Raw genomic sequence first — 22,631 nt, forward strand, 5'->3', positions numbered from 1 at the left:
CCATCCCATCCCATCCCATCCCAACAGACACAGAGCTCCCTGCAGATGCTTTAATTCTTGCAGCACCCACTGCACGGCGCTGGCGGGGCTGATGGGGTCGGGGGTTAACCCACGTCCTCCGTGAAAACGGCCACAGCCTGGCGACCCGCTGGGACATAGGCGAGCGCGTCCACCTCTCCCCCGCCGCGGCTGGCCTTCTGGAAGTGGATCTCCAGGGTGTCCCTCATGGCCTCCTGACCCAGCACGTCTGGGATCCCCGAGAGCAGGACAGTCCGGGGGCAGCGGGAGGGCTGGAGCTGGGCAGAGCCGGGTATGAGCCCCTGTGCCGCGGGGGGCAGCCGCAAGGGACCCCCCCCATGGAAGGGATCCCCTTGGGCCACTTGCTGAGCAGGGTGAGACGCTGCTCTGCTCAGGAACTGTGCCCCGGGCTGCATGGTGACGGGGAAAAGGGGCTTCAGGAGCCCCCAGGCATGCAGGCTCACCCTGGGCTTGCAGGTGCTGCTTGGCCATGGGGCTCACGCTCTTACCTGCAGGTCAATGACGTCTCCGCTCATGTACGGTGATATTTTGATGTCGTATTTCCCCTTCCCAATAAGCACCTGCATGCGTCCTCTCGCAATGAGCGGCTCAGCCACTGCAGATGGAGAGGAAAGCCCTGAGCCGCCCAGGCCCCCGCTGGGCTCCCAGGAGGTGACATCCCTGGCACAGACACCGAGGCCAGCACTGTGCAGCCCACCTCACCTGTCTAGGGGAGACAGGGCAGGCTGGGCTCACTCTGCCTTCCCCATTCCCCACACACACAGCTCCATCTGCACTCAGGAAACGACATGAGCCCCCCCAGAGCAATCTGGGCTGCTCCCCCCTTGCTGGCAGCCCAAGCTCAGCATGTCCCACGCACCTCCGTCCTGCACGAAGGTCAGCACCACCTGGTTGGAGTTGTCCAGGAACTCCCTGCTCTCCACCTCGCCGCCTCCATTCTTCGTCTTGCTGAAGAAGAGCTCCAGCTTGTCCAGCAGGGCCTCCTCGGGGATGCCCAGGCTGGGCAGGTCAGATACCAGGATAGTCCTGCTGCTCCGAGTCAGCCCAATCTGCGGGTGGCACAGGCTGGTCAGGGCCAGGACAGGGCTGTCCCCGGAGCTGCGGCACTAATGTACCGAGCTGGGCCGGTACCAGCAACCTGGCAGACACAAGCTTAGGCGGACACAGCGAAGCCGGAGCACACCCAGGGCAGCTCTGCGGTTCTGCGCAGCCCTCGGGACCCACCTCCAGGGCAGACGGCAGCAGCAGCTCCACCGGCGCTGCCTGCACTCGCACCTTGCAGCAGTCAAGCTCCTCCAGCTCCTCCCCGCAGCTCAGCTCCACCACGTGCTCCTTCAGGTCTATGATCGTCTGGGCCACTGTGGGCAGGGAGAGCCCCCAGCTCAGGGGATCGAGCGACTGCTCCGAGCGTGTTGTGGGGACACGGGGCAGACAACGCTTTGGGGGGGCATAACCCCACATAATGCTGGCAGGGGGGCAGAGCTCTGAGCCCCAGCCCAGGGAGGGGACGCAGGGCAGGGCCTGAAGCCAATGGACACCTGGCTGCGGCAGCGCTTGTCTGGCTCTTACCCTCTGCCTTCTCAAAGGTGATGAGAGCTGAGCCCCCCAGCAGAGGGTAGCGGACCAGCGGGGTGAGGATCAGCTTGTTCACATCCTCCTTGTTTGTCTCAAGTCCCTTAAACACCATTTTCTTCTCTGGCAAGGCAGGCAGCATCTAGGGTTGAGTGCACAGACAGCACCTGGAGGAGACTGAACCCCACACAGGGCCTGTCCCTGCCCACCCGCAGACTAGAAATGAGCTCATGGCTCGAAATAAACAGCGACAGAGCCTCAGCAGAGTCTCTCCTGGGGTCTGGCTGTGCCTGGAATTGTGGCCTTGGGAAAAGCAGGAGCTGTGCCAGTTGTCACACACATCCAGCTGTTTGCCTGCAGATCCCCAGCCAGGCTCGCGCCCCTCGCCAGCTCAGCCGGGTGCCCGCACGCAGTTACCGTCACCGGATCCTCCCAGCAGAACCTCTGCCTCGCTTCTTCCAGTTTCTTCTCCAGCACCTGCTTCTCCAGACTCAGTCTGTCCCTCTCCTCCTTTGCTAAGAAAATGTCCATCTGGAAGGAAGGAAGGAAAGGGGGGGCAGTGAGGGAACCCCCAGGATGCCAGGGGCTGCAGCACACTCTCCATTCCCAGCACAGGTCTTGGACGCTGCTCCACCCACACGGTTTTTCTGGAGCTCTGCCCTGGCTCCTTGTGTTTGACCCCAGCCCTTCCTCCACCACTGCAGCACTCACCCCCTTTTTTGGCACAGTCCTGATGTGATCCCGCAAAACCTCCACCGGGTGCGGAGCAAAGTGATCTCAGAGCAGCGAGCCGGGTGACACAGTCCCACCAGCCACTGCCCGCCCCCCCAAGCCCACGCCACCTCCCTCCGACCGCCAACCTGCCAGTATTCCACTTCATCCCTGCTTAAAATCTTTTGCTGCTCCAAAGTTTTACGAAGAAGTTCTCCCTCTTCCCTCAGATCTCGTGTCCTTTGCTCTACAGCTTCCTTGGCCGCTTGTAGCTTTGCGTGGTCTTGCTCCAGAGCGCTGCAAAGCTCCTGGGAGAGGCACCATCAGACAGCGAGACCCTGCGGACCTTGTGCCACCCCCAAAACACGCTGCTCTTTTGGGAAGGGGGTGGCTGCCCCCCGTGTGGAGCCCCGGTCCCCACTGTAGGTTCTCATAACCGTGGGGCGTCCCCTCTGGGATCATAACCCCAGCAAAAATAAGAAACTCAAGCTCACAGCCCGAGCTGGTCGGATCCGACCCCGTTCCTCCCCCTCTCACCTTGCAACGCTCGATCTCCTGCCGGATTTGCGCCGGGGTCCCCTCCGGGGTGTCGCCCTCCAGCTCCCCGGGCTGGGACAGCTGGATGAAGGAGTCCTGGGGACAGCAGGGTCCCTCAGCCGGGCTGCGAGCCCGGCACCCCCCGACCCCCGGGGCTCACCCCTCACCTCCTCCGAGTCCATCTCCGCGGGTCGGGCCCCGCTGCTCCACCCGCCCTTTGCTTTTACTTTCGGTTCCGTGGCCCCGCCCCATCCCGTCCCGTCTGCATCCCGGGGCGGGGGGACAAGAGCCCCATCCCGCCCAGGCCCAGCCCAGCCCGCCCGCGGGGGGTGCGAACCCCAAAAACCCGGTATTAGCACCCATTCCCTGCACAGCCTCCCCCGCTCGGAACGCACCTTCCCCCCACTGCAGTCCCAGGCAGTAAATCGCCTCTTCCCCTCCCACCCCCTCACCCATTTTTAACACCCAAACTCCCCACTTTGTGCCATCAAGAGTGTTTGCAAACATGACAAAAATGTAACACACACTGGTAAACCATAAATTGCTGCACACGTCGCTGTTTCTCAGCCAAGGAAGCGATGAGAGACGCAGAGATCTGGAATTATCCGCTATCCTCTTACAGGGATTACTGGAGTTTTGGGAAGGCCATAAATCGCCCCTCGGCAGCACGAAGGGGACAGAGCAGCCTCTGCCCCACGGCAGAGGGGACAGTCCCACAGATGGCTCCGGCCACACAGCGCTCTGATACTCACCTGGACTGCAACCGCTTCTTAAACACAAGCAAGAACGTCTACACCACCGCAAAACAAAGGCCTAGCAACGCGTTTACACAACAAAACAAAGCCGTTTTTAATAAACATTTATTGATGCAATTTTGTTACGCCTTTAGAATCGCAGCTTCTGGAAGAACCACTTGTTCTTGCCCGTCTTGTACCTGAAAGAGGAAGGCAAAGGTCAGAGAACGCTCCGGACCCGCTGGCGCCAGCGCAGGACCCGCTCGGGGAGCTGCCCGCGTCCTCCCACGGGCAGGATGCAGACACAACTGCTCAGCCCATGGTGCAACCAGACCCGCTTTAAATGTTTAAACTGCCGAGGGAAGCGAATGGCGGCTTGCAGGCTTCCTCGTGAAGCCATCGCATGAGGGACACCCGCACAACAGCGGTTTCCAGCCCAAGAGGTAAGGATACCCACGGGGAACAGCCCGCAATTGTGGGCAGAGCGCCTGAAACGCCATGAGACGCCCTGCACAGCTCCTCCTGCGGAAGGAGTTTCTGAGCAGAAAGCTGAAAAGAAGGACTTTTAACCCAAAGACTCCTGGGCAAAGCGTCAGCGCAGCCCTGTGCCACCCAGCCCGGTGATGGTGGATGAACTGGGAGCACGATGCCCAGAGATTGTCACGGCATCGGCAGCAACCACAGTCTGCGGCTGTTGGTAAACCGTTCCCCACCCCAACGACCAGCTCCCCTAGCAGGAGCCACGTAAACACGCACAGACGGTGAGGAGCAGGAACACACTCAACCCAAAATGTATTTGGAGAAGTTGGGGGAAAAGCGTTCAAGGTGCTGACAGCACCGAAGAGCCGAGCTCTGCACTCACCTCTCCTCAAACTTCACCTTGGCTTCACGTCTCGCTTTGCGTTTCAGCGCAGGGTCCCTGAACACGTCCTTGTTGACGACTGTTTTGTCCAGCGGAATATCGACGGAATACCTGGGTGAGAGAGCAGCGACGCTCGGAGCGGGGACAGCGCACGCACAGGGGCAGCCCCACCAGTCCACCACACGTACTGGTGCCAGTGGAGGGGACTGCAGCTCTCAGAGCCTTCTCGGCTCAGGAAATTACCAAATTAATAAAGCAACTGAAGGGATTTAATTCAGCCCATAACAGAAAAAGCTCCAGGCTGAGCTGGCTTCGATGATCCTTGCGGGTCCAACTCAGGACATTTAATAATTCTAATTAAAAGGCTCCACACAGACAAGCAGCTCTGCCCAGGGTGTTGCGTTCAGCAGCCGGTGCCCACAGCAGCTCCGAGGGGACAGGAAGAAATGTCCCTGGGTCACAACAGCTCTGTCAGCACCCCCAGATCCTCCCTGCTGTCCCCCACGATTGTGTGGCTGAAATGAGAGCCAGCTGCCTTATTTCAGGAGCTAATGAACATTTTCCCTCCACCTCACGCCCCTGAGCGCCTCTTTCTGCACAGCATCACCCCCACGTTCACTCGGCCACGTAATTAAGAAGCTCCGTGACCCTCAGCGTTCACCACGGAGATCCCACGACATCTACGGTCACCAAAAACGGACGAGGCTCCCCCGGTGCCGCCGCACCAGTCGCACTCACCGGGTGGGCATGAGATGGTTGTAGTTATAAACCTTGACGAAGGATTTGATTTTGGACCTCTTGGCAATCTTCTTCTTGCCCATGGCAGCTGTCACCTTGCGCGGGTAGCGGTCGATCCCGGCCACCAGCGCGTGGCTGTAGGGCCGGTCGGACGTACCATCGTCGATGTTCTGGAAGACACCGAGCGCGGCGGGCAGTGGCACCGGGAACCCCCCCGGGACAGCCCCGTTCGTACAGACACCTCCAGAAACAGAGAGCGGCAGCGCTCGGGCTCCTGCCCGCTCTGCAGGGCCACCAGCGGCGGGAGCAGCCCCGCCGGAACACCGGGACAGGGACACCGGGCCGGCCCCACCGGTTCCCCGCTCACCTTCACGATGACGGCCTTGCGCCCCGAGTATCGGCCGGCCAGCACCAGCACCACCTTCCCCGGCTTCATGAACTTCCCCATCTCTGCGGAGACAGCACATGGCGGTCACGGCCGGGGCCTCCGGCCGCCCCCGGCCCGCCCTGCCCGCGGATGGCGGCGGATTCCGCGGCCGGGCCGCACTTACCGAGGCCCCGGCTGCGATGGCGCCCAGACCGGAAAAGAAGGCGACGGTCGCGCCTCCGACCTTTCACCTCGTGTCACGATACGTCACTTCCGCCTCGCAATCCTAGTGCAGGTCCCGCATGCGCAGAGCGACGCCGCCGTTGCCAGGCAACGGGTCCCGGTGTCGGGTACCCCGGCACACAGCGGCGCGGCCTCCAAACTGTGCGGGCACCGGGGAGGACCAAACCTCCAATCCTGGGGGCAGTTCTGTGCCCTTCACGCCAAGAAACCCTCGAGGTGCTGGAGCGAGTTGAGAGAAGGGAGCTGGTGAGGGGCTGGAGCACAAGTGTGATGGGAGCGGCTGAGGGAGCTGGGGGGTTCAGCTGGAGAACAGGAGCTGAGGGGAGACCTTCTGATCTCTGAACTGCCTGAAAGGAGCTTGGAGCCGGGGGATCGGGCTCTGCTCCCCAGGAACAAGCGCCAGGAGCAGAGGAAACGGCCTCAAGTTGCGCCAGGGGAGGTTGAGGTTGGATGTGGGGAACAATTTCTTCCCCCAAGGGCTCTGGGGCATTGGAACAGGCTGCCCAGGGCAGTGCTGGAGTCACCATCCCTGGAGGGCTGGACAGACGGACATGAGGTTCTCAGGACATGGGGTGGGGGAATGGTTGCACTCAATGAGCTTGAGGGGCTTTTCCAACCACAGAGCCACTAAACAGAATGCCAGTAACAAACACAAATGACACCACAGTCACTGGAGATGGGCTCTCCCCACACGTACACTTGCTAAAGCGGTTTAATGCATCCCCTCTAAACCACCAGGCTGCTGACCATTGCACACAAAATCTGAAAAAGGAGCTCAGGGACTGCTGGGCAAAGCTGCCAGTGCCAGCCCCTCACCAGGTGGTTCGCTAAGGCGCCAGAGCAGCACAGCCCCCACACCTGCAGCTCTCAGAGCCCAGTGTTTTCACACATCCGTCCCAGGAGGACAAGTTGCTCAAGCCCATAGAACACCCACCAGCCTGTCACACCCTTCAACAAGGGTTGTCTCACAGGGACATCATTTAGAGTGTGGTCTTCAAGGAATAACCACACAGACACAGCGCAGGAGTGAAGCTGCATGTTCTGAGGGGATTCCCCCCACACCAACCTCTTGCTGCCATCAGCTCACCAGCAAAGCACTTCTGCTCAGAGCTGCACAAACTGGGCAGCGTGAGGTGCTGTACAGCAGCTTTGCAGCAGCAGCCTTGTAAAACACAGATTTCCAGCATCAAGACACTGTGAGAGTTCCCTAAAAGCAAACACCGATTTCAAAGAGCCCAATTTGGTCTTAAAAAAAGCCAGGCTTCTCGAGCCCAACAGCTGCCGACTTATGGAAAACGGATGATCGACAATTAAAAATACATCAAAAAGCATCTTTGATGTTTTTGAGCTGCCGGACAGCCAGGTCAACCGGGAGGTTGAATTTCAAGTTGCTCAGGCGGCTGAGAACGTTGAGCGCGCTCTCAAAGCCCGTGTTGGCCATGTAGCTCCATGGCTGGTAGTGGGACTGGACCAGTGCTCCGGATTTGCAGATCAGGTTGACCCAGGAGACCAAGCGCTGCTCGTTGAGCGCCATGCACACCAGAGCCTTCAGCTCCGAGTCCGCACTGCGCTTGAAGGGGTCGTGCTCCGTGAGGACGGTGTGGATGGCCGTCAGCAGGCTCTGCTTGGGCGTCACGGCCGCTCCCCCCGTCACAGGCAGCGCGAATGACTGCGAGAGCTTGCGAGCCGGGGATTCCACGAAGGCTTGTCCGTTTTTAGCATTGTAATACTTCACAAAGAGTTCCCAGGGGTGCATGGTTTGCGGGGAGGAGGTGAAGGCAGGAATTAAGCAGGCGATAGGGGCCAAGACCAGGCTCATGCCTTGAGAGGAGGCGTAGAGCCCGTGGGCCAGCAGATCTCGCAAAGCGATGGTCAACTCCTTGCGCACAGCGAGCGTCAGCTCGTCTCTGCCCCCCAAGGGAACGTCCTGCAGGTCGGAGGAACTGATAACGTGCTCGTCCTGCCGGTGTTTTGTAGCCAGCTGCCTCACCCGCTCTACCGACAGCTCCAGTTTCTTAATTAACGGGGAATAGTCCTTGTTGGCTTGGTCCTTCTGCCAAAGGGTGCGAGAAATCTGCCCGGTAGCACAACCGAACTGGCTGACAGCGAAGATCTGGAGCACGGCAAGCATGCGCCGCATGAGGTGCAGGCCCGTTTCTCGCATCTTTCTGGCATCCTCTGGGTTCACTGATCAGGTTAGAAAAGAGAAAAAAGTCCTCTCACTAAGGAATAAATAGCTCTGATCCGTCATACAAAGGGAGTGCAAACATCTGCTTCCCTGCTGCCACAGATTCTCCTCCTCGGGAGCTTTTCTCACTGGGATTGATGCTACCTTTTCTAGTTCCAAAGCACTGAAGCCAACCAGTAAAGCCAGCATTTGCATGGCCTGTTCTCAACGATCAGATCATCTTACAGAGAAGAAATCCTACAACAGCTTTTCTTGTGGGCACATAGAGGGAGCAAAGATAATTTATGCCATATATTCAGGTTCTGTGACCACTCTGATGATCCCAAGGAGGAAGGGTAAAGCAACCAGGCACAGGATTTCTATGAGTAAGAAAGCACAGAAACCAACTGCCAGGAAAAACGCAAAGCAGCCTGGTGCGACTGGATTCACACCAAAGCTCGAGCAAGCAGCAGCACCCACCTCTGCTTCCACAAGGCCGGGTATGGGGTTTGCCAGATCCACCAGCTTCTTTCCTGCCTGCACATTCGCAGTGTCCATCTTCCCCCTTCCCAGAGCTTCCGACTTCATCTATAACAAGAATTTCACGCTGGTGAACTTAAGCTGTGTATCCCTGGTATTAAGGTCAATATTCCTTAGAGCTCTCCGCACTTTTTTGTCAGCCTCTCGTTGTCCCCACTATCAGTTCAGAGAGATTCACACTTCCCTGTGACCCAGACACCCTTCCTGCATCCACTGTCCCCTCCTCAGAGAACGACAAAGCGATTCAATCTACTCATCTAAAAACTCAGCACTGACCCTGAATGAAGTTGATGAACATTTCGAGGTCCCTTATCTGCGTTTTCAGCTGCTCCACCAGCTGCTCCTTCACCCTGGCGGGATTAACGATCTGCGCTATGGCGGCATCCACGCGCTGCCGCAATTCCTCCGGAGAGAGCGTCGCGATATCTTCACTCAAGTCCATGTCCAGCTTCTTTATCAATTCATTTATAATCATCTGCAAAACACAAGGTAGAACCATCACCTCACCCCGTGCCGCTGCTTCAAAACACTCTTTACCCGTTCACCACCTCGGAAACTTTTGCTGCGTATAGGAAATTGCAAGAGAAGACACAGGACAGGTTTACAAATTACTGATACCCTATTACAGCAGAACCAAGGAGCGGCCACCTCTTACTGTAAGAGGCTCACAAATGCTAAGAAATACAGAATTTGGGAGCCTTACCCGTTGTCTTTCCATAACCACGGACTGTGGCAGAGAATCATAGCTGCCCTCCTGGTATGCAAACGTCTCCAGGTCATCCAGCTGCGTTTTGAGCTGCAGGATCAGCTCCCTCTGCTTCTCCTTCTGGACCTCAATCTGCTCCTGCTTCTCTCGCTCACTCTGAAAAGAAAGTTACTGGTAAATTAAACTGATGATTTATTGTCATAGCCAAGCTGCAGAGAACACGGTTGTGGTATGAGGAGCGTTTCTGTCAACTCGTGTGCTAAACTTGCAAACCCCTCATGCCAGTCTGAGACAAAAGAGGTGCCTGAACACCCAGGAGAGGCAGCAGCCTCATGGCCTCATCTGAGGAAGGATGAACCTCCCCAGACCTCCCCCAGCCCCACGGCCGGGATCCAGGAAGCACCGCTGCAAGTCGCCAAATAACGTGTACGTAGCAAATATCCTCTGAGTCACTGCTGCGATTGGGAGCGGAGCGGTGACACAACAAGCGGGGCTCTAACGCGTGTCCCGGGAGCTGTCCCCATGTCCCCGAGGACCTGCACGCTCCGGGGAGGAACCGGTAACCGCGCGTTGTGCAAACCCACCGGAGCCGGTCACCGAGTGCGTGGTGTCTCTGGACAGCGCATGTGAGGTGCCACGCTGGTCACCCCGCGGTCCCCTCCCCACGTCCCCGCGGTGACCGGGAGCGCAGCCGCTGCCAACGGGCTTTAACCGGCTCAGACTCACATACCGACCCCGGGGTAGATGGCGCGGAACGGAAAACAGCGCGATGCCGTTATCCAAAAGGAAAAGGTATTGTCCTCACCCCAGCAAAAGCCACCGCTCTGCCGGCCCCGGTTCCCGCCCCCCCGCCGGGCACTCACCGGGGCGTCGCCGAGGCCGTGGGGCAGCGGGGCCGGGCAGCCGCGGAACGCGAAATCCTCCAGTTCCCGGAGCAGCCGCTGCTGCTCGGCCGGGCCGGCCCGGGCCACCTGCCGCAGCCGGAACTGCACCTGCGCGAAGTGCGAGGCCAGCGCCAGCAGCGCCCCGTGCAACCGGCGCCGCTCCGCCCGCAGCCGCGGCACCGACTGCGGCGACCCACCCGCCGCCGCCGCCTCCTCCTCTTCCTCGTCCTCTTCTTCCTCCTCCGCCGTCGCCACAGCGCCGACCGGCGCCCAGCGCTCCCCCGGGCCCAGCGGGCCGCCCTCCGCCTCCATGGCCGCCGCTACCAGCGCCGCGACGCTCCCGCCATCTTGGCGCCGCGGTGAGGGGCGGGGCTTGGCGGTGGGGCGGGGCATAGAGAGGGCGGGGCCTGGCGAGGGCCGTGCCAGCGCGCCCCCCGGCGGCCCGGCGGGATGACTGCGGCGGGGCCGGGGGTGCCGGGGGTTCCCGGGAATCCCCGGGGGGTCCCAAGGGATCCCGGGGAGTGTGGTGCGGCCCGGGGTGCACTCACTGCGGGCGGCGCTGGGCCGGTGGCCGGGTCGCGACGTGTCCGTGCAGCCCCCGACCTGGCCGGCCCCCACTCCTGGCCCCCGGTCCTGACCCCGCCGGGAGCCGCGCCCCCGGCCCGAAATAGCGCGGGGCGGGGCCGGTACCGCCATGGCGAGGTGAGAGCGGCCGGACCGGACGGAAATGGCAGCGCTCGGTCCCCGGGGCAGTAACCGGCCGGGGTCCCGGGTACCGACCCAGGGTCCGGAGCGTGAGGCACAACCGGGCAGGACCCTCCAGCCCGGGGCAGCGGGAGCGGCGTGGCGGGGTGGGAGAGGTCGGGCTACCGAGGGGCCATGTGGGGCGAGAGGGCAGCGCTGTGTGCCCATCACCCACCGCCCGGGCCCCTCCGCCCATCCCGCAGCTCAGCCCAAGCAGGGGACACATCTGGGGCACCGTCCCTGTCCCAATCCCCACCCCATGTCCCTGCAGAGCTCTGATGGGCACCGCGCAACCCCCAGCTGCTCTGTCCCCTCCCCAGGCAACCCGCAAAGACGCTGTGGTACGACCGCCCGCGCTACGTCTACCTGGAGTTCTGCGTGGAGGACAGCAGGGATGTTAAAGTCGTCATCGAGAACGAGCGGCTGGTGTTCAGGTGAGTCGCCCAGAACTGGGACGGTTTGGAGGACGGGGAGGACCCTTAGAACAGAGCACGGGTGCCCTCAGCCCTCTCCTCCTAAGTTACGGTGTTTTGACAGTTGCAAAAATGCAGACGGCGTGGAGTTCTACAACGAGATCAACCTGTATGCCAGGGTCAACTCCAAGGTGAGGCTCCCCCCCAGCAAACTCCTGCGTCAGGCTCAGATTAAACCCAGCCTATGCGGTCTTGAGCAACACCGCGTAGCGTTGAATACTGCCCATTTCCCTGTGGGGGGTGAGCACAAGCTGGGGAACCCTGGCCCTGGCACTCGCATTGCTGCATTGGGCCAGAAACAACCTGTCTCCGTGGTTCTGTGTCCCTGCACATAGCTGGGCTTTAATTCTGTGCGTGTCTGCAGTGGGTTACAGGGAGGAGTCCAGTGGATAGCAAGGTGAGGTGCCCCTGATCTCTTGGCAGGACTCGCGGGAGAAGCGCTCTGACCGCTCCATCACCTGCTTTATGAGGAAGTGGAAGGAGAAAGTGGCCTGGCCCCGCATCACCAAGGAGAACATCAAGGTGCGTGTGGCATCTGGCAGGCAGGACCAGCCTCAGCGCGTGTGCTGTCCCCACGTAGCCCCTGGGGAGCTCCAGTTCGTGGACCTCTGCTCTCCAGGAAGGATGTCGCACCCCTTTCCCTCAACACAGGCAGGATCGGGACCAGCACCTGCAGGCAAAGGGATGCGCTCCCTTTCCTGCCCTTCCCCAGTCTGCTCGGTCCCCAGCCTGCGCTCACCGCACAGAGCAATCCCGGGGCTGCCGGGTCCCCCCGCGCTGCTCCCTCCCTCAGGGGACGCTCTCTCTGCCCACAGCCCGCCTGGCTCTCCGTGGACTTTGACAATTGGCGAGACTGGGAAGGGGACGAGGAGGTGGAGAGGGCCATGCTGGAGGAGTATGCAGAGGTGAGCTGTGCCGTGGCTTCGGGGACCTGGAGCACGTGTGGGGTGGGTGCTCGGGGTGGGGGATACTCGGCCATTTGGGGTTCCCAGAGCTGTTTGTTTCCCGTCCAGCTCCTGGAGAAGGTGACGGACAAAGGTCCCCCCCCAGCCATGGATGACCTGGATGTAAGTATTGCCTGTGAGCTGCTTCCCCCAGTGCTTCTACATTCTGATGCCGCCCCCACCGAGCCCTCCGTTCCCCCCGGGACACCGGCAGCAGCTCCGGTGCCAGCCGGGGACACGGTGCCGGGGCTGGTCCCTTCCCTGGCACCTCGCTCCTCCCGCCCGCAGGACGAGCTCTGAGCCCGGGCCCACCGGGGGACACCGCAGCTGCAGGAAGCCTCCCGGGGCACCGGCACCACCCACCGAGAAAGCGGAGCCGCCGCAGCCGGCTCCCCACCGGCCGCACGGAACCCCGACCCGGGATGGCGGGAGCTGTCCGGTCTGCCCGTGCCCGTTACCCGCGCGGGGTAATAAACACGAACCGCCGTGACCGTCTGTTCTCCGCTCGGGCTGCGCAAACCGCGCTTTCCCCCCCACTTCCCGCCACCACCGGCACCGGGAGCGCGCGCGCCGCGCAGGCCCCGCCCACCTGCGCCGCGGCGGCCGCGACTGCCAGCCCCGTGTCCCTCCTCGGCCGCCGTCGCTACCGTTCCCCCGTGTCGCCGCCGTTCGCCCCGTGTCGCCGCCGTTCTCCCCGTGTCGCCGCCGTTCGCCCCGTGTCCCGCCGTTCTCCCCGTGTCCCGCCGTTCCCCCCGTGTCCCGCCGCCGGTTCGCGGCCATGGTGTTCCAGTGCCAGCGGGACAGCTGGGCCCGGCAGGTAGCGGCGAGGCCGGGGGGCGGAGGGCGCGGGCCGGTCCTCCCGGTGCCTGCCGGCCCTCACGGCGCCGCCGTCCCCGTTACAGTTCATCACCAAGGTGGTGTCGTGCCGGGCGGCGGAGCTGCGGCCCGAGGGCGGCGGGGAGCCGGTGCGCGGCTTCCAGGTGGTGCTGGAGGACACCATCCTCTTCCCCGAGGGCGGCGGGCAGGTACGGACCGGGACCCCGGGACGGGGACACCGGGACCGGGACCGGCGGCACTGACCCCTCCGTGTCCGCAGCCGGACGATCGCGGCCTCATCGGGGACGTGCCGGTGCTGCGGGTGACCCGGCGGGGACCCGAGGCCGTTCACTTCGTCCCCGCGGCGCTGGAGCCCGGGACCAAGGTGCTGCTGTCGCTGGACTGGGAGCGGCGCTTTGACCACATGCAGCAGCATTCAGGTCCGTGGGTGCCCCCGCCGCACCGGGGGCGGCCGGTAACGCCTCACGGTGCCCCCGGTAACGCCTCACGGTGCCCCCGGTATGGGGCAAATGTCGTGGGGAATGTCAGCAGATACAAATCTGGCCAAACATCTCTTTTCCTGCGTACTCAAAGCTGTTCCTTGTGCTTCTTTTCCAGGACAGCATCTCATCACCGCCATCGCCGACCAGATGTTCGGATTCAAGACGACTTCATGGTGAGCAGGGAGAAGGCTCCTTTTGACCCCAGTCTCACCTCGTTTGGCCTGGAATCAAAGGATATCTCGGTTGGAAGGGACCCATCAGGACCAAGTGCCACTGTGCTGGGCTGCACATCGATAAATCCAAAGCAGCTCGGCCATTTCAGCCGAGCCCAGAGGGTCTGGGAGAGGTGGTTGAACTGGAGAGAAGCTGTGCGAAGCGTTTGCTCTGTCTTGTCCTCCTCCGGACGTTGGGTTTGTGGCCAGCGCTCCGTAAATAACAGGGAGAGGAGTTTCAGTCACCGCGTTCCCAGCAGCGCGATGGCACAAAGGGACCTTCCAGCTGTTCGTGGCTGCAGATGTTCTTTCTTGGCGCAGGGAGCTGGGCCGCCAGCGAAGCATCATCGAGCTGGACACCCCCTCCATGACAGCACAGCAAATGGACGCCCTGGAGAGGAGCGTGAATGAGAAAATCCGGGCGAGGATACCGGTGACCGTGAGGGAGCTGCCTGCGGACGACCCCGAAATTGAGACGGTGAGTGGTGACGAGAGAACCGACGGCACCCGCGGGACCGAAACGACCGCGGCGTGGACGTCACCGTGTTTGCCGTTGTCCCCCTTTGGCCAGGTGAGAAGCCGCGGTTTGCCCGACGACCACGCGGGGCCGGTGCGGGTTATTGACATCGAAGGCGTCGACTCCAACATGTGCTGCGGGACTCACGTCTCCAACCTGAGCGACTTGCAGGTGAGGGGCGCTGAGCTGCCTTGGGACCCTCAGCAGAAGCCCCTGGGATCCACAGAAACTGTCCTGATAGTGAAGGGGGTGGCGGGAGCCCCGTGCTGGGTGAGGTCCAGGGAGTGGAGATCAAATTCTAGAGTTGTCTTTAAGTGTTTCTTTCATTTCAGTCGTTTGTCGCCGTCTGTATCCCAGCAGAGACATCCAAGTCTTACTACAAAACTATTCATTCCACCATATCCCCACCCCTTTTTTTTTTAATACATTGATCTTATGCTTGATTTTCATCAGTTTTTCGCTGGCGGAGAGTCAATATTCACAAGGAGGTGTAGTCTCGTAGGAACTCACCACCTGCTCATTTGCTTTTTAAGGTTATTAAACTCCTTGGCACAGAAAAAGGGAAAAAGAACAAAACCAACCTGGTTTTCCTGGCAGGAAACAGAGTGCTGAAGGCAATGGAGCAAAGCCACAGCACGGAGAAGGCTCTGACCTCGCTGCTCAAGTGAGACCCTGTCTGCTTTGATTCGTCTTTACTGTTTCTTCTGACAAATATCACATAAGCCTCAGGGTGCATCTGCACAGGGGTTTTTATGGTGTTCTCTGCTTTTGTTCCTCTAAGAAATCCTTCGTCCTCCAGACCAGCCATCCAAATTCTCCCTGTTCTTTCAGAAATGGACCGGGCGAGCACGTGGAGGCTGTGAAGAGGCTGCAAAGTTCTGTGAAGCTGCTTCAGAAGGTACGAGGGTGGCTGAGAAAAGCAGGTTGTGGCTGTTTCTCACAGACCTGAGCTTTACTCATGATGGGAGGTGAATCGTGGGCATCAGCTTTTCTGGCTGTGATGAAAACCGCTCCAATGCTTGGAACACAACTCAGTTTGCGCGGCGATTTCTCCACCTGCAGGACAGCTTATTTGCTTTTGTTTCAGAATAACCTGAACCTGCTCCGAGACATGGCTGTTCTGATAGCCCGGGACTTCAAAAGCAAACCTGCTCAGAGTCAGCTCTTCGTGTTACACCGGTACGGGGCAGTTCGGGGAAAAGGGTGACGTGGGATCTTAGTGTTTGGTGGCATTTGCATCTCTCTGACACCTGCCAGCTTGGGTCTCAAGCAGCGATATAAAGGGGGTGAACAGAATTTTAAAGCTGCCTCAGCCTGCTGGAGGGTTGTGTAATAAAGAGACGTGTGAGCAATTCGGTCTCTGAATTCTGGGTTTATAGCCAAGAAATAACTATGTCTGTCTGATTTCTGTCTGCCCTTGGCGTTTTCAAATAAAACTGAGGAGCCCTCTTCCTGAAAGAGAAACACTTGAATAATTCCTAAGATGTCCACAAACGCACAGTGAGGATTTAGCTACAGAGAAGAAAATTGATCTCCATTTAAGAGCAAGAGGCCAAAATCCCAGAGCTGCTCAGGCCTTTGGTTTCTGGTTGATGGTTTGGGCTCTTTTTGCTTCTTTCTGAACTGCTTTTTTCTTTTTCACCCGTTGCTGCAGGAAAGAGGGTGACTCTGAATTTATGAACATCATCGCCAATGAGATTGGGACAGAGGTGAGTCACTGCTGTCACTAAACCTGCCACCACCGCCTTCGTCGTCCAAGCCGGCTTCGCTTTGTCCTGTAGGCACAACCTACAGCGCTGTGTCCTTTCCTAAGGGTCCTGTGTCCCTGTCCCCTCCCAGTCACAGAGGGTTATTCTGGTTATTCTGGAGTCCAATCTGTCCCTAGGAAACGCTGCTGTTCCTGACTGTGGGAGATGAAAAGGAAGCAGGACTCTTCCTTCTAGCCGGACCTGTTGAAGCGGTTGAAAATTTGGGTCCCAGGTAACGCGTTCTGTGGTTTCTTTAGGAAGAATTCTGATGTTGGATAAGCTGAGCGGTATCAGTGCAAGTACCTGGTCAGGGCAACCCTGGTGTCGATACTGGGGATGGAGGGATGGAGAGAAGCCCTGAGACGGCTGGGATGTTCAGCCTGGAGAAGAGAAGCTCCAGGGGCACCTTATTGCACCGTTCCCTATTTAAGAGGAGCCGATAAGAAAGATGGGGACAGGCTTTTTAGCAGGGCCTGTTGCAACAGGACAAGGGGGTGATGCTTTTAAAGCAAAGGATGAGCTCTGAAGGTCCCTTCCAACCCAGACTGCTCTGTGATTCTATAATCCGGACGCGGATCTTTGCTCTCCGCTGTCATTGCAGGGTGGCCGAGCTGCTGGGAGGCAAAGGAGCTGGGAAGCGCGGCCGCTTCCAGGGCAAGGCGACCCAGATGAGCCGGCGAGGAGAAGCGCAGGCTCTGCTCCAGGAATTCCTCAGCCACCGAAGCCCCGAAGCGTAAGAAACAACTCCCGAAGTAGAGCTGTTCTGCCCGCTTCGCGTAATCTCCACCAATTTCTCCACCAGAGAATAAAGATGTAATAAAATAACAGCTGGTGTGCATCTGTGCTGTGTGAGCTCGTTTGGTGCTGGTGGGAAGCTGGAGGAGGGGATCTGCCATGCACACTTTGCTGCACGGGTTCTTCCATTGCCTCAGGGACAGGGTGCACAGTTCTCAGCGACCAGAAGCAGTCATTATTAACCATTTCCTAGGCTTCCTAAAGCAGAGTGGAGCCTCCTGGCGTGCAGCTCGCTGGGACTTTTCACTTTGTACCAGCTGCTGAAGAGTAACTGCTTTCTTTTGTTCATAATATGGATGCCTCTAAAAAATTAGAATAGTGGTTAAAGCAGAGGGTTTGAGGATGATATTTGCCAGGAAGTGCAGAGAAATTCAATCGAGCTTTTGCTGCTGAAATTTTGTAGGGAGAAGAAGGAAGGAAAGGTGGCAGGAATTGGAGCTCAGAGGGGTAGAGCAGGAACTGATGCTCAGATCAGTAAATCCCCCTTGAAAGACCAAAGTAAGTGGGTCAGCAGTTATCGGTGCCTGAGACAGAACCAGGAGGCAAGAAAACAAGATGCTGTTGTCAAACCTGTGAGCAAGGAAGGGAGGGGACAGCCTGTTCCAGTGCCCCACAGCCCTGTGGGGAAGAAATTGTTCCTAAATCCAACCTCACCCTCCCCTGGCGCAACTTGAGGCCGTTTCCTCTGCTCCTGGCGCTTGTTCCTGGGGAGCAGAGCCCGACCCCCCTGGCTCCAAGCTCCTTTCAGGCAGCTCAGAGATCAGAAGGTCTCCCCTCAGCTCCTGTTCTCCAGATGCTGCATTTGGGTGAGCGGTGCTGGATTCTGTGCCAGCATCACCCACCGACCCCCCTCCAGAGCTGAGCAGCAGCTCTGTGCCTGCAGCTCCGGGGCTGCTCAGCGCCAGCAGGATGCCCAAACTCCCCAGCTAAACACACCTTCGGCTTTAATAAAACACCTCTTGTTTACAGACACATCCATATGTATATGTGTATACAGGTACGTGTTATATACACACATATGCATACGTGTACCCCGTGCTGCTTCACACAGCTGCCAATACTGAACCCCTCAGGGCTGGGGGGGCTCCCACAAGCCAGTGTTTTGTCTCCAAATCACAGTTTCTGCCCGTTGCTGTAACAGCTGCCTCGCCAGCAGACCCCGAGCATCCACGGGTGAGCACCCACGGGTGAGCGCCCCGCTCCTGGTGCTGCCGTCCCCAGCCCTGTGCTTGGAGCTGGCGCATCCCCATGAGCCGCAGGGGAGCACAGGGTCCTCCCTGGGCTGATGTCCCCAATCTGTGGGTGCGGGAAGGGCAGCAGGAGAGCCCTGGGAGCATGGGGACCAGCTGGCCTCATGTCCCCCAAGCCTACGGCACAACCGGCATCGCGTGTCCGTGCCGCGGGAGCCGTCGGGCAGTGCCACCAGCCCAGCCTTTGCTCTCACCTCCCGGTGCGGAGCCAGTCTGCGCGGATTCAGCGGGGAGCAAACAGCGGCTGGGGTGCACCCATAGTCTGGTGACTGTCCCCGAGGTGGCCACCTGCTTGGGGACACCCCTAGACGCCCTTCTTGTCCTGCGTGGCCAGGAGCTGCGAGACGCAGTAGGGGATGAGGCCGGCGGTGGCCAGCGGCACGGCCGCGCTCTTGCAGAACGAGAGGACGTAGAAGAGCAGCTGCATGTGGGCCGGCGGCTTGAAGGCGTCGAAGAGATGGAGGACGAGGAGGGAGGTGACGGCGCAGCCCAGGCGGAAGGGGAGATGCTGGCCCTGCTTCCCCCGGCAGCTCTCCAGGTACATGTGGGAGTTGAGCGCCAGCCCCAGCCCGAAGAGGATGCCCAGGTTACGGAGGAGGCTGGCGAAGGGGGTGGTGTCCATGTGGACCCACTCGGGGCGGTCGCACCACCTCTGCGCCTTCTCCAGAGTCCAGAGCAGGTCCACGCCGAGCGCCCGCAGCAGCAGGTAGAAACCCAGGGCGAAGGTGAAGAGGAAGAGGGTGATGCCCAGGTACCGGCGGAGGCTGGCGTGGTAGATGCAGCGGACGTGCTGGAAGGTCTTGGCCACGGCCATCCCTGCAGGTAAGGAAGCAGGAGAGGAGGGGGGGACAGTCAGGGGACAATCGCCTGCCTTGGGGTGGTGGGGACATGTTCCAGGGGCCACCCAGGTGCTGCCTGTCCCAACAGCCACCGCTGCATCCCATCACCTGCAGATTCTGCTCCCTCAGGCAGTGACACCCCCGTCACACCCCGAGCCTGCCCTGCCTGTGCCTTCCAGCCACGCTCACAGACTTGCGGGGACAGACTTTTGAGCAGGGCCTGTTGTGATAGGACAAGGGGTGATGGTTTTAAACTAAAGGAGGGAGATTCAGGCGGACATGAGGAAGGAATTGTTGTCCTTGAGGGTGGTGAGAGCCTGGCTCAGGTTCCCAGGGAGGTGGTGGATGAACCATCCCTGGAGACATCCCAGGCCAGGCTGGACGGGGCTCTGAGCACCCTGAGCTGGTGAAGATGTCCCTGTCATGGCAGGGCGGGCACTGGGGGAGCTTTGGAGGTCACTTCAACCCAATCCATCCTGTGTTTCACTGTCCCTCAGAGCCTGGCAGCAGCTGCCATTGCCATGCCCGCCCACCTGGGGCTCATGGCTCAAAGGGGACAGGGACAAAGGCCCATCCTGCCCACGATGACACTTCAGAGCCACAGCCACAGCTTCATGTCACAACCCTCACATCTCTGCGAGACCGTGTGCCCGTCCCAGCGGTGCTGTGGCCCAGCACGGTGGTGCAATGGGGACGGAATGGCGGGGTCCATGCACTCACCTGAGATGACCCCTGCGATGACCTGATGGGGGAAGTGAGCGGCGATGAAGACTCGGGACAGGCAGACGCAGACTTGAACGGCCCAGAACCCCGTCCAAAGCACCGTCCACAGCACCCTGCGAGGGGCAGGCGGCCACGTCAGCGCCAGGGCCGGCTCGAGGGCATCGCCATCATGTCCCCAGCCACCCGACGAGCCCATCCTCGTGCACACCCGACGAGCCCATCCTCGTGCACACCCCACCACGGTGCCATGGTCTGGCTGCCCACAGCCGTGTGCCCGTCAGCGCTGCCCAGCATGGCTGGCTTTGGACCCTTACCGATATTTGAGCGTCCTCGACTGCTTCTTCCCGGCGGCAGCGGAGAGGATGGCCGTCACCATGACATAGTACACGCCCGCTGCGCCCATGGCGTGGCCGGAGGGGCTCCCTGGGATGGAGGAGATCGGCAGGTCAGACCCCGCTTTGTGCCTGGGGGGCTCCCCGGCAGCAGCCCAGGTCCCTGGGGCTGTGGCACTGGGTGACACGGCACTGGGCAACATGGCACCGAGCACCTGTCCCCTGGTAGTTGCGGTGCCACCTCCACGGCAGGCGCCCGGTTCCCCCAGCGCTGGAGAGGGACAGCACGGCAGGGACAGTGTGGGAATGGGGCTCTGGCTCCATGGTCTGTCTGCCAGGTGGGAGTGGGCAGAGGGCACGGGGCAGAGGGCACTGAGCATCCCTGATGACTTCTACACTGAGGGTGGTGAGAGCCTGGCCCGGGTACCCAGAGGGGTGGTGGATGAACCATCCCTGGAGACATCTCAGGCCAGGCTGGATGGGGCTCTGAGCACCCTGAGCTGGTGAAGATGTCCCTGTCATGGCAGGGGGGGCACTGGGGATGCTGGGAAGGTCCCTTCAACACAAACTGTTCTGTGATTCTATGACGGCTCACACCGAGCACGCCGGAGTCGCCTGCGGCCCATCCCCAGCTCCCCTGGAAAACCATGGGCAAAGTACAGACAGAGCCACCCTGGAAGCAGCTGAGCCCCTTCCCGTGAGCAGCTGCCCACGTTAGTGCCACGAGGGACAGCACGGCCAAGGCTGCGGCTGAGCACGAGCAGGGTTTGTGCTGCAGCTCCACGTCTGCGCCGGGGTCAAGGTCTGCTCCGCGCAGGGGCTGTCCTGCCTCCACCCGGCAGCACCGCGGGGACAACGCCGCGGTTTGGTGACAACAGCCGGGGACGTGTGCCACCGGTGGGCTGTCAGCCGCCACACCAGCCATGCCAGCACCCCCCTCCCTGCAGGGACTGAGACCCGGAGTTGGGAGCCGCATGTGCACGTCCCCATGGACAAGTGCTCACTGTCCCCACTGGGGCTGGGGGACCTACAGGGGCTGGGAACCATACCAGGGCCGGTCTCGCAGGTGAGCGGGAACTGCTGGATCTCTGGGGCGGAGGTGTTGCTGTAATAGTTCGTCTCATGGACCCACCAGTACGGCCTCTCCCCAAAAAGGATCCTGCAAAGAAAGAGTGGAGGCTGTGGGGTCCTGGGCAGCAGAGCAGGTGGGTACGGCTGCGGTTCCAGCTCTGGCCTGGGAGCTGGAAGAGGCAAAGAACCCAGGGGTGGTCCAGGGTGACCCATCAGACACAGCATCCCGCCGGCTGCTCGCTCCCAACAGCCGCCACTGCACGTCCGTGTCCCTGTCCCCATGTCCTGAAGGGGAAGAACAAAAGCTTCCCGGGAGCAAATCAACACGCTGAGAAAGAGGAACAGTGTCTGCTTCTTCTACATCATTTTCAGACTAAGAGCAACCGTCTCATGGTGGCATCAGAGGCCACTCGTCCCTGTCACACGTGCAGGCAGCGTGGGGGATTCGAGCTGTGGGGAGGATGCAGCGCTGGAGCAGCCGGCTCACCCCCCAGGGACATGGGACACAACCCATGCACAGGGGCACAGGCAGCCCCAAAACCTGGGGACGCTGAAATACAGCGGTGGGGACGGCACCACGCTGGTCCAGCACCCCTGTGGCCACAGGTACCACAGCGGGCACAACAGCCACAGCTACCAGCTGGCAGGGTGGATCATCCCCCCGGTACAACGATGCCATCCCGTGCCCAAAGCGGTGGCCGGGTCCCTCACATGCTCCCGCCATGGCTCCTTTTGTGTTAAAGGTGCCAGCATCACCAGGAAGGGGATATCAGTGCAAAACACTCGCCTAAAAGATCAGGGATGCATCAAGCCCTGATCCTGCACATCAGACCCATGCCAGCCCACCCCCATGTCCCCCCCACCATGGCAGGAGGCTCCGTGCAGCCCCAGCTGATGGTAAAGGGCTCTGTTTGCTGGAGGCTCCATCTCTGTGCCCGGCTCGGGGAGGAGCGACCACCACCACTGCCAAGCTGGGAGCCGAGTCCTGCTCTTTGGTTTATACCGGCGCCACGGTTGACAACGCACATCTGGCTCGTGTTGGTCCAGCTGTGCCAACACGCCCAGCGGGAGCCGTCACACAGGGGCACTCACCACTTGAAGACGAGGTTGAGCCAGTCGCCGATCACGGCCACCCAGATAAGCCTGACGCCCACCGACTCGCTAACGTGGAACCAGATGGGGAAGAGGACGAAGAAAGCGTTCCGGAGGTCAGCGGCGAAGGAGATGAAAAGGAACCAGTCCTGGGAGCCCTGGAAATGCTGCTGCAGCCAGCGCGTCGCCTGGATGCCCGAGTCGTGCAGGACGTTCATGCCGCTCTCCATCCTCCTCGGCCGCCGCTGCCCTCGGCGCAGCTCGGCCGTCCCCACCGCGCCGCCGCCGTTTTATACCCTGCGGGCTCTTGTTTGCCGCGGGCAGGTCGCTTGTCCCAGCGCTGATCTTTGGACCCAAAACCACTTTTGCCAAAGGTGCATCACCCGGGGCGGGGGGTTGTTGCAAACATTGCTTGGAACAAGTTACATAAAAGGGAAAAAACAGGCTGCGAGGGCGCGTGGAGCGTGGGGTG

At 60.5% G+C, this 22,631-nt stretch overlaps 6 protein-coding genes across 8 annotated transcripts; 2 read left to right on the forward strand and 4 right to left on the reverse strand.

Moving 5' to 3' along the window:
• Positions 1-36: 36 nt before the first annotated feature.
• Positions 37-3,101, reverse strand: IFI35 (interferon induced protein 35). 2 transcript variants are annotated; one of them, XM_065855938.2, is made up of 9 exons: positions 3,027-3,101; positions 2,860-2,955; positions 2,472-2,630; positions 2,029-2,142; positions 1,609-1,753; positions 1,264-1,397; positions 899-1,088; positions 528-634; positions 37-296 (listed from the first exon to the last, which is right to left on the reverse strand). In XM_065855938.2, the coding sequence occupies exons 1-9, from the start codon at positions 3,039-3,041 to the stop codon at positions 105-107; spliced, it is 1,152 nt and encodes a 383-aa protein (XP_065712010.2). In that variant the 5' UTR covers positions 3,042-3,101; the 3' UTR covers positions 37-104. The 2 variants fall into 2 exon arrangements, with proteins under 2 accessions (XP_065712010.2, XP_071674104.1); XM_071818003.1 differs by lacking the exon at positions 2,472-2,630.
• A 604-nt stretch (positions 3,102-3,705) lies between these two features.
• RPL27 (ribosomal protein L27) lies at positions 3,706-5,867 on the reverse strand. The gene is made up of 5 exons (XM_065855950.2): positions 5,745-5,867; positions 5,561-5,643; positions 5,194-5,363; positions 4,456-4,566; positions 3,706-3,793 (listed from the first exon to the last, which is right to left on the reverse strand). The coding sequence occupies exons 2-5, from the start codon at positions 5,639-5,641 to the stop codon at positions 3,745-3,747; spliced, it is 411 nt and encodes a 136-aa protein (XP_065712022.1). The 5' UTR covers positions 5,642-5,643; positions 5,745-5,867; the 3' UTR covers positions 3,706-3,744.
• Positions 5,868-6,497: 630 nt separating this feature from the next.
• RUNDC1 (RUN domain containing 1) lies at positions 6,498-11,166 on the reverse strand. Its single transcript, XM_065855930.2, has 5 exons — positions 10,080-11,166; positions 9,214-9,372; positions 8,787-8,985; positions 8,451-8,558; positions 6,498-7,990 (listed from the first exon to the last, which is right to left on the reverse strand). Exons 1-5 carry the CDS (start codon positions 11,010-11,012, stop codon positions 7,125-7,127), a joined length of 2,265 nt encoding a protein of 754 aa, XP_065712002.2. The 5' UTR covers positions 11,013-11,166; the 3' UTR covers positions 6,498-7,124.
• PTGES3L (prostaglandin E synthase 3 like) lies at positions 10,663-12,751 on the forward strand. The gene is made up of 7 exons (XM_065855948.2): positions 10,663-10,802; positions 11,165-11,278; positions 11,382-11,448; positions 11,741-11,839; positions 12,133-12,222; positions 12,331-12,384; positions 12,550-12,751. Exons 1-7 carry the CDS (start codon positions 10,795-10,797, stop codon positions 12,559-12,561), a joined length of 444 nt encoding a protein of 147 aa, XP_065712020.2. The 5' UTR covers positions 10,663-10,794; the 3' UTR covers positions 12,562-12,751.
• Positions 12,658-16,882, forward strand: AARSD1 (alanyl-tRNA synthetase domain containing 1). Of its 2 annotated transcripts, none has more exons than XM_071818002.1 (12): positions 12,658-12,728; positions 13,164-13,286; positions 13,358-13,517; positions 13,696-13,753; positions 14,114-14,270; positions 14,364-14,480; positions 14,843-14,973; positions 15,141-15,207; positions 15,397-15,488; positions 15,964-16,018; positions 16,195-16,289; positions 16,659-16,882. In XM_071818002.1, the coding sequence occupies exons 1-12, from the start codon at positions 12,684-12,686 to the stop codon at positions 16,792-16,794; spliced, it is 1,236 nt and encodes a 411-aa protein (XP_071674103.1). In that variant the 5' UTR covers positions 12,658-12,683; the 3' UTR covers positions 16,795-16,882. The 2 variants fall into 2 exon arrangements, with proteins under 2 accessions (XP_071674103.1, XP_065712007.2); XM_065855935.2 differs by lacking the exon at positions 12,658-12,728 and adding an exon at positions 12,878-13,078.
• Positions 16,883-17,779: 897 nt separating this feature from the next.
• G6PC1 (glucose-6-phosphatase catalytic subunit 1) lies at positions 17,780-22,631 on the reverse strand. The gene is made up of 5 exons (XM_065855940.2): positions 22,160-22,631; positions 21,046-21,155; positions 19,979-20,087; positions 19,662-19,777; positions 17,780-18,918 (listed from the first exon to the last, which is right to left on the reverse strand). Exons 1-5 carry the CDS (start codon positions 22,387-22,389, stop codon positions 18,407-18,409), a joined length of 1,077 nt encoding a protein of 358 aa, XP_065712012.2. The 5' UTR covers positions 22,390-22,631; the 3' UTR covers positions 17,780-18,406.

Source organism: Patagioenas fasciata, chromosome 22 (genome assembly GCF_037038585.1).
Source record: "Patagioenas fasciata isolate bPatFas1 chromosome 22, bPatFas1.hap1, whole genome shotgun sequence".
Classification (NCBI taxonomy): domain Eukaryota; kingdom Metazoa; phylum Chordata; class Aves; order Columbiformes; family Columbidae; genus Patagioenas; species Patagioenas fasciata.